Here is a 9,614-nt window from a genome sequence, read left to right as displayed (position 1 = left end):
AAGAGAGTTTGTTTAGACTTGTGTATCTGTCCACACGCCCATGTCTTTCTCGCAGGCCTCCTTCACTTCGCTTGGCCCTCAGCGTGCTCTGTCCCTGTTTAAGACGGCCCAGGAGTATTTTTAAGCTTCTGTCTGACTTGCTTTCTGCCTCTGAGCCACATTCTAGGAGCTGGCTTTGAGTGCAGTGGCCCAGTTATCCTTCAACCCTTCTTCAGCCTTTACTTAAAGTATTTTTATCTTCCTATCTTACACTATATGGGTTTCCTTTTCCCCTTCCCTAAAACGAAACAAAAAAAAGGGGGGCGGTAAAGGAAGAGAGTAAGAAAAGGAAGAGGAAGGCAGGGGAGGCCTCCCTGTCCATCATTTTAATTATACAATTAGTTCACATGCTCCGGTCCATAATGTATATTTTAAGCAGAGCCCAGTGTCTTTCAAGAACATTCTGGTAATGTCGGAGGCCTGGATTTGTTGCCTGCTCGTCCCCCCGTGCAGCAGCGGCCTGTTTTCCTCCCCCTGTTGTGTGTTTTTATTATTTTCCCTCTGGCTTAGATGTGTCAATCATTCTCTCCCTGCCATTGGTTGGAGAGTTTGCGTCAAAAAGTTGCCAGAGAGGCGCTTTCTCAGCAAATCTCCCTGAGAGCAGAACCGACCTCAGCTCCAACTCAACCTCCACTGTTATTAAAAATAAAAAATCGCTAGAGCAGCCCTCATCACGTCTACTTTGTATGTATCGCAGAGAGGCCCACGCGTGTTTCCAGTTCGTTACTTTGATCATTTTCTGTTGTTTAAATTTTTTTTTTTCGTTGTTTGACTTTTTTTCTGGAAGGGTGAAGACGGAAAGGTTTCTAACTCAGTACTCTTGATTTCTTTTAGGATAGCTGACTATTTGGAATTTTGAAGGATAATTTGATTTTTTTTAACTCCCCATGCGGCTATAAGGTAAGTGTCCGTCTGTCTATATCCATTTCTACGTGTCCTTCGGTCTACCATCACCCCAGTACCACCAACACCGAGCCACGCACCTCTGTGAACGTGGAGGTCTTCGGAAGGCTGATGGATTCTTCCCCTTTTAAGTGTTTGAGGTGTAATAACGACCTTTGCGGAAAATGTCTGATTTGGAAAAGCGGGAGAGGGTGGAAGGGCGGGAGGTGCTCCTGGGATCGCCACTTCTGTAAAACATCATGGAAACCCAGCGAGTCTAAATGTGGGGTGTTTCGGAGGAATTTCATCTGCGGTTTTGTTTTATGTCAATGCCGATTCTGGGCTTCTTCCTGCGATCTTTGCGTTTTGGACCTTAAATGTGGATGGGGTCATCTGTATTGCTCCCAAAGACGTTTTCAGAGTCTGAGACAAAAAGATGCACACGTAGCCAAAAGGGCAGATAATGGTTATAATAATAAATAATAAGAGAGGCGCCTCCTAGGGCCGGCGCGCCCTAAGCCTGGCTGGCGCGCAGGTACGCGGGCCGGGTCCGCCGCCGCCCAAGCCCCTGTGTGTCCCGAGTGAACGTCAGAGGAACCCGGAGCGGATAATCCAGGAGGCGGGGAGCGCTGGCGTCCCTTCCGCCCCTGCGCTCGCCGCTCCTCTTTCTCGGCCCCCTCTTCACCAGTCGAGAGCAGCTCAGCAAGGTTCGCTCTCGGTCCTTGGCCTCTTCCAGAGGCCTCCATTTCTTTCTCCCTTTTCTTTTGGATCACCACTTCCCTCTCCCTGCCAAAAAAAAAAAACCTGGAGGTGCAAACCAGCTCCCCACCCCCCATGGTTGTCTGGGCCCCAGACCCGGGTCTCCAGGCCCAGCGAGCGCGCGCGAGTCGTTTTGCAACGTGGCTGTGCTGGGGCTGGTGCGCACCCGCCAGGCGCTCAGCCCGCGGTGCGCACCTGGGGCGAGCAGACCTGGGGGTGAGTGGCCCGCTCCGTCCGAGCCTGCGGCGGGGCCGGGGCCAGAAATGCTTCACTTGGGAGAGGCGGCCCCACCGTGGATCTTGCCCCAGGGCAGCGGCGGGGCCTGCCGGCGCGCTCGCGCACTCCCCTGGCAGGCTCGGGTGCAGCCAGACCACCGGCCAGGCCCGCGCGGGGGCCGACGCTGCGCAGAGGCCCATTCTCAGCCCCGGGTCTGCCCAGGGAGCACCCGCAGATGTTTTTGCCAGCACCCGGCCCCCGCGACGCGTCGTGCCGCCAACTCCGGGGAAGTCTTCGTGTTGGTTCTTTCAGGGACTCTTGAAATCATAGTTCGATTTCAGAACACATTGCTTGTAACCCAAGTCCCGGGTCAGAATTCCACCGAGTTGACTTTTCCTCCCTTTACAGACTGAAAAGGGGGTGCCGGGACTGAAGGCCGGGCTGCGTCGACTCTGGACGGGTGGATTACTTGGGGGAGGGCACGGGCAAGTCGCGCCTTGAAATTCTCCCTTTAGTCCTAGAGTTTCGGGGTTAGCATTTCTCCAACTCACCTGGGAACTTTTTCCAGTCACCACAAGTTGTTAGCACAAGAGAGGAGTTGAAGGGAAAACTCCTCCCCCCAAAGTAAGGTAGACACCCAGACCTCTCCTTCCTCAGCCAACACCGGGGCTTTACGCCTCGCCATAATTCATAGTTCAAGGCCAACCCTGTTGGCACGTTTCTCCCTCCCTCCCTCGCGGGTGGCAGCGTCGTTTGATTCCCTGAGGCCAGAAACTTTTCACCGGAGAGAGGCCCGCGCCGGCTGTTGTCCTCGATGCCCACATTTCTCCTTTTTTTCCCCTCTCTCTCCTGGTCCTCCTCGTTGTCTTCGGAGCCGCAGGCCAGTCGCCAGTCTGCGTAGTTTTGTTTCCTTTCCATCATGCAGAAAATTAATCAGTCCGGACGAGAAGCAGAGTTGAGCGCTGCGGCCTGTAATTAAGGGACGTGTGCCCCTCGGATTATCTCGTTAGTTTATCAAGAAAACATTTATTATAATTAATTCTCGGACGAGGTAATTATTATCGAGCGAGGACGCAGCAACTGGTAGATGGGTTCCTTGGAAGGAAAAAAAAAAAAAAAGGTGGTGGGGGGGGTTTGGAGGCGGGGAGCGACAGATTGCACGAATTGACCGTTAGATATAAGGCGGCGCGGCCCGGGGCGGGCAGTAGAGCCGGACCTCCTGCGCCGGGGCTGCGGGGCTGCGGGCCAGGGGCTCGGCGCCCAGTTCCTCGCGCCGGGAGGTGAGTGCGCCGGCCCGCCGCGGGGGATTCTCCAGGCGACTGTCACCCTCGGCTAGGTAGGAATTCTCCAGTGGCCATCAAGTACAGTGATATTGGGGCTTGTGTTTTTGAGAAGCTACCGCGTTTTCTCCTGGGCTCTGCAGAGAGAGGGGTGGGAGGCGTCTTTGCAAGGGCTCTGAAAGTTAGATGCGAGGGGCCGGTGGCCTCTTCTTTGGAGAGTGCAGACCTCTAGTCTTTCGGATGTTGAGAGCCCCTTGGAGTTTTGTTTTGGGGATTCCCCCCCCCTTTTTTTTAAAAGATGGATTCAGTAGAAAAAGTGAAAATAGTCTATGCCGAGGAATTTTAGCCATTTTGCGATGGTAAGGGCAAAGAGGAGCTGTCGTGGTGCTTTCTGTCTGTTTGCGCGGTTTATGTCAGAAATTGCCACTTGCATGGATGGTGCGTCAGGCATTTTTAACTGAGAGTTCTGCGTGTGAGAACACTTCCATAGATCTCACATGCACACCGGATAGGATTTTAGTTTTTCAATAGTAGTTCAGAACTTTCCAACATAGTAAGTTTATATTAAACAAGAAACAAACTTTAGCTTAGAGGTTTTTCAAACAAATGACTTTAAAAACAGTATTGTTTTCAAGTCCTCCAAATAACTACCCTAAGAAGAGTGGAAAACATGTCTTTGTTGTAGGAGCAACTAAATTAGTTTTATTGATGAAATAATACAAATTCCTCCAAGAAGGGCATTTATAAAATTAAATTTGATATGAAGATGGAAAAGCATCTTTGTTTCTGGTGCTATGAATTTAAATCAGGGAAAAGTTTCAGTAGCCTACCTTCATTTGTGGAACTTTGTATCGTGATTTCATAACCAAAGTAAACTAATGTGAAAACCGGCCTCTTTGAAACTCACTAGAACCTTTGAAAAAGTAAAAGGGAACTTCTAATCTTGTATCCGCCATTTTGAAGCCAAATCTCTCATAGTGTCAAAGTTGCAAAGTAGAGATCCTTGCAGGAGAAGTGCCACCTTTTAGTAAAATAAAAGTCAGACTTGCAAACCGCCAGCCTCTATTAACATTCATTTTGGTTCTCTTTGCATGGAAGAGTGAGAGACACTCAGCTGAACAAAGTAAATAACTTTGTCTTTTCTTCCTTTCTTTTCCCTCCCTGAGCTCAATTTCTTATAGGATTGTAGGAAACTTGAAAGGTAGGGAGAAATTCTGTTTAGTTTTACAACTTTGGGCATTTGTGTATCTACTTTCTTGGAAACTGAAATGTGCAAAAGACAGCTCGAGTTAACAGGAAACCGCTATAGTGCTGAGGACCCAAATGTCGGAAAATTTGCCTCCGCAGGATCCTCAGCCTCCCACACCAAAACCAACATGGAAGCAGCTTGCAGTACAAATGCACTCCCTTTCTACTTGCAAATGTGGGGGCCTGTCATTATGTGATTGGGTGGGATTCTAACTTTACTGCAGAATTTCTAGTAACCCTCAGTGCCAACCTTGAAGACTTTTTTTTTTTTTTGCAGGATGTTTAAATATTGGATGGGTGTCGATTAAAAGTTAAATACTTGTTTGTTTAGCTTTAGTTCTTTAGACACATATAATCAAGGTTCTCCAAAACCCTAATAAATCTGTTACTTACCTCGAAATCTAATTACCCAGACTACTAATTAGGTGAAAATGATTACTGGAAATGACTTCAAATGTGGAATAATAGTGGCTGAGCAGTTTTCTCAAGTTTGTCGATTAGCAAGTTGGTGTTTTAGATGTTAAATGCACTGACATTTTAGGTTTGTGGCAGCTGAAAGTGGTAAAAAGCTAAGATAATTAAAATCGCCTTGGAAAGGCAACAGTCTGGGGAGAGGTAGATTTCTTGAATTGTTTCTTTGTTTCTCACCAATGGGCTTTGTTATCAGCATTATTTATTTAGCCAAAGAGTTCTTTGTCTCTGCAAATGGCCCCAATCAAGTTTTGTTTGAGACAATTAGCTAGTGCCAGCCAATGAGTCCTATGCAAATGTAGGGATAGGAATGCAATGTGTGCATTTGAAGGCTTGGGGTTTTGTTCTTCAGGGTAGGCAGATTGTAATTGCTTTCCTTGGTACTTTTTTTTTTAAGTTTAGAGTGGGGGGTGGGGAGGACAGGTTTATCTGGTCTCTCTCCAACCCCTCTAGTTTCAAAGCAGCTGGTGTGTGTGTGTGGTGGTTGGGGTGGGGGGGAGTTGTCTGCAAGTCCTTTAAAAGCCTCTGCCTTGCATACACCAAGCTCTTTTTAAGTTAGTGGTGGGACGTGGGAGAACTGCTGCCTCCTAAGCAGTAAACCAGCACCTCTGTTTGTTTGCTTTGCTTAGTTCCACCACTCCAAACCCACCCACCAAGGACCGTGAATTCCTCCACCCCCAGCGAAGAAAGACCTTCTGGCTGGGTCCACCCGATTTGGGCCGACTTTGCGCCTCCAAACAACCTTAGCATGATGTCTTATCTTAAGCAACCGCCTTATGCAGTCAATGGGCTGAGTCTGACCACTTCGGGCATGGACTTGCTGCACCCCTCAGTGGGCTACCCGGGTAAGTGAGCCCCGAGGCACTACGATCCCGTCCTTCCCCACGCCCGCCTCGCGGGGATGCCGGCACCCTCCCTAGGGCATCCAGGTTGGCGATCGAGCTGCCCCCCACCTTTGCTCCGGGCGAGTTCCGCGATGGGTTTTCCTTCCGAGAAGCAGCTCAGAGCCTCAGGGCATTTACCCGCCGAGGAGAGGACTGGGGCTGGGGTTATACCGGTAGGTTGCCGAAAATCACATGGCCTTATTCTTGATTGGCGTAAATGGGGGACACGTTGAAGGAGGGAGAGGAAGGCTTCTGTCCTTGCCATTCAAGGCCACAGGCTCCTGCCCGTACCTCAGAAGTGGCCTATTTGGAAAAGCAAAGTTTATCTGGATAAATTCTCCCCGCATGGCCAGGTGCTGTGCCTTTTAAACCCTAGATGTGTAATTTGCCCCACAAGCGGGTGCTTTCCTTTTCGACCCGTTGTTTCTCGAAATCCTCGCAGAACATGTGTGAAATATGGCCCCATTTTAAAGATAGAGGACAAAGGCACTTGGAGCTCTAAAAACCTGAATTTCGTGCAGCATGGAGAGTCCCCGTGGGGTTGAGCTGCAAACCTCAGCGACCCTTTGACTTCATGGAATGAATTTTAGCTTGGGGGTTGATCCTGGAGAGTCTGTGTCTTCTTTGTATTTCATTTGTTTTCTCTGTCGCTGAAGCCATCTCCCACAGCAGCGGGAGTGGGGGACTGCCCTGGAAGGGCCAGTGTGTGTTGTAGGACCCAGTATTCCTTGGAGGAGCTGAAGCCAGGGTAGGGGTGGGGAGAACTTTGGTGGGGCCTGGGTTGAAGGTTTGGGAGGACCAGAGGAGTGCTTCAGGGTGTGGGTTGAGGGGATTCGGAACTTCCCAAGAGCCCCCTGTGACTGAGAAACTGCTCCCTCACCCTAAAGGGCCCTGGGCTTCTTGTCCCGCAGCCACCCCTCGGAAACAGCGCCGGGAGAGGACAACATTCACTCGGGCGCAGCTGGATGTGCTGGAAGCTCTGTTTGCTAAGACGAGATACCCAGACATCTTCATGCGGGAGGAGGTGGCGCTGAAAATCAACTTGCCTGAGTCCAGGGTGCAGGTAGGGCATCAGTAGACAGCCTTGTCCTGACATTGCCACCCCTCCCCCCAAGGAAGTGCGTTGAAGATCCAGGAAAGATCCAGGTCTTTAGAATGACCAAAGTTTTGAAACTAAAGTCATCAGAGGTCAGCAGACTTTTCTCCTAAGGACCTTTCAGTGCCCAATTTGCTGTGGAGGGAGAGGAAGGGGGTGTTTCCACCCCAACCCCCACCCTACCCTCTCCTTTGAGCTGTGGTCATTGGGAGAATTAGCTGAAGTGAAAAACAGTCATAGTAGCCCTGGGTCACTGACCAACAGAGGCCCAAGTCTTGGGCTGATTTCAAGGATCGGGATGTAATATTTTAATACTTCCTTCCCCTTTGTGGAAATCCTCCTCCATGCTCACAGACTTTTGGTAGTGAAAACAGCTTAGCTTCTGGGCATCCCAGTATTTTCCAGATGATGGAGGAAATAAAAGTAGATGTCTTATTCAAGGTCACTCCTTGTACCAGACTTTAGAAGCAGCTGGTACTTTTTACCACAGAAATGATAGTGTGTTTTCTTTCAGTTCTTAGAGATTGAACAGAATTTTCTCATTCTGAGCCATTTAGCAGATAACTTATCTACATAATTTCCCCTGTGGCACCACTCCGTGTTCCCACTTCCCTTGACCTTAGTCTGGAGAGGGGAAGTTAACTCCCAACTTGCCCCGAATGCAAGCCTCTTACAGAGCTCTCTGGAAAGAAAGTTTAGCATGAAACCATATAAATACCTGAGACTTCCCTTCAGCTACTACATGAACTCCATACCAGGAAAAAGACTTTTCCAAAGTAGGATAACAGAGGTTTTAGCAGTTGTGAGGCCTGAACCAAAGTCTTCACTGGCCAAAAAATAAGTGACTCTGAATGGTAGATGCTGGTGTGCTCAGGCTTGGTGACACCATTTTTACTTTAGTTAATGCACCCTTATGGAGAGTCCATTCAATAAGACAGCTAAGGATTTGTAACCCAGAAAATGCCCGTAGTAACTTGAATAAATCCCTCCTGCACCAAGTCTCCTTCATCACAGAACATGAAATGGGACTGGTAAAGAGAATTTTCAAAGTAGCAGGGAGAGGCTTAAGTTCACAAACCAGCAGTATAGGAAACAGAATGTATGTGCTGAAGGCACTACTTTGAAGGTGCAGACGAGACTTGAGCTGAGTTAGATAAGTCCTCACTCAAAACAGACCACGTTCAAGTTGCTGCACTTACCATAAAGAAGACAGGTTCAACAGACAGTGATTTCAGATCTCCCTTCTCAACCGGATCACTGCTCTTTGGCGCTTTCTTTGTAAATCTTTCTAGGGGAGAGACAAAAAAATAGAGAGATGGAACCAACTTCTATATTAGCAGTCACTCCCTGGAAGAAGGAATATAAACTCTTTAAATATGCAGAATTGTTCCCCTCCCTTGTTTCCTCCAGAAGACCGACATATATTCTATTCCATTGTGAGAGTGTTCCAAAATACAGCTGTGTCTATGTGTATTTGTGTTCAAGGTGAAATAAGAGATAGGAAAGTGGGGTGGCACATTTTTAGCCACATATTTGGGTGATTGACTTAAATTTTTATTGTTTGGAACTAGGAGTAAAGCAGGGTCAAATGCTTTTTCAAGAGTCTCCAAACTTAGAATTCCAGGAGCACATGAGGACACCCCAGGTTGCGTTTTCGGTGGCAGGAGTGATTGTCTGCTTAACTCTCCTGTCCATGGAGGACATTTATGATCTTGTGAGACATCTTGTCTTGATGGGGTTATTAAAATCATTTTAAATAACTTTGTTTCCCTTTCAAGGTATGGTTTAAGAATCGAAGAGCCAAGTGCCGCCAACAGCAGCAGCAACAACAGAATGGAGGGCAAAACAAAGTGAGACCTGCCAAAAAGAAGACGTCGCCAGCTCGGGAAGTGAGTTCAGAGAGTGGAACAAGTGGCCAATTCACTCCCCCCGCTAGCACCTCAGTCCCGGCCATTGCCAGCAGCAGTGCTCCTGTGTCTATCTGGAGCCCAGCTTCCATCTCCCCACTGTCAGATCCCTTGTCCACCTCCTCTTCCTGCATGCAGAGGTCCTATCCCATGACCTATACTCAGGCTTCAGGTTATAGTCAAGGATATGCTGGCTCAACTTCCTACTTTGGGGGCATGGACTGTGGATCTTATTTGACCCCTATGCATCACCAGCTTCCTGGACCAGGGGCCACACTCAGTCCCATGGGTACCAATGCAGTCACCAGCCATCTCAATCAGTCCCCAGCTTCTCTTTCCACCCAGGGATACGGAGCTTCAAGCTTGGGTTTTAACTCAACTACTGATTGCTTGGATTATAAGGACCAAACTGCTTCTTGGAAGCTTAACTTCAATGCTGACTGCTTGGATTATAAAGATCAGACATCCTCATGGAAATTCCAGGTTTTGTGAAGACCTGTAGAACCTCTTTTTGTGGGTGATTTTTAAATATACTGGGCTGGACATTCCAGTTTTAGCCAGGCATTGGTTAAAAGAATTAGATGGGATGATGCTCAGACTCATCTTCTGATCAATGTTCCGGGAGGCATAGAAGGAAAAAATGAAGGGCCTTAAAGGGCCTCCAACCAGCAACCTGAAATGGACAAACCAATCTACTTAAGATCCTGTCATAGTTTTAGATCATTGGTTTTCCTGATTTGCAAAGTGATCAAAAGCATTCTAGCCATGTGCAACCAAACACCACCAAAAATAAGCAAGCAAAACTAAATTGTGAGGGAAGAGGAGGGAAGGA

At 48.3% G+C, this 9,614-nt stretch overlaps 1 protein-coding gene across 2 annotated transcripts; it reads left to right on the top strand.

Annotated features, from left to right (window-relative positions):
• Positions 1-5,643: 5,643 nt before the first annotated feature.
• OTX2 (orthodenticle homeobox 2) lies at positions 5,644-9,274 on the top strand (the record flags this gene model as incomplete). 2 transcript variants are annotated; one of them, XM_084240951.1, is made up of 3 exons in its annotated part: positions 5,644-5,740; positions 6,691-6,842; positions 8,654-9,274. In XM_084240951.1, the coding sequence occupies 3 exons, from the start codon at positions 5,644-5,646 to the stop codon at positions 9,272-9,274; spliced, it is 870 nt and encodes a 289-aa protein (XP_084097077.1). The 2 variants fall into 2 exon arrangements, with proteins under 2 accessions (XP_084097077.1, XP_084097076.1); XM_084240950.1 differs by having other exon boundaries at positions 6,667-6,842.
• Positions 9,275-9,614: the final 340 nt, after the last annotated feature.

The sequence above is a fragment of the Talpa europaea genome, assembly GCF_964194135.1.
Source record: "Talpa europaea genome assembly, chromosome: 8".
NCBI lineage: Eukaryota > Metazoa > Chordata > Mammalia > Eulipotyphla > Talpidae > Talpa > Talpa europaea.
Note: the sequence above shows the minus strand (reverse complement) of the source record. Positions and strands in the feature narration are given on the sequence as shown.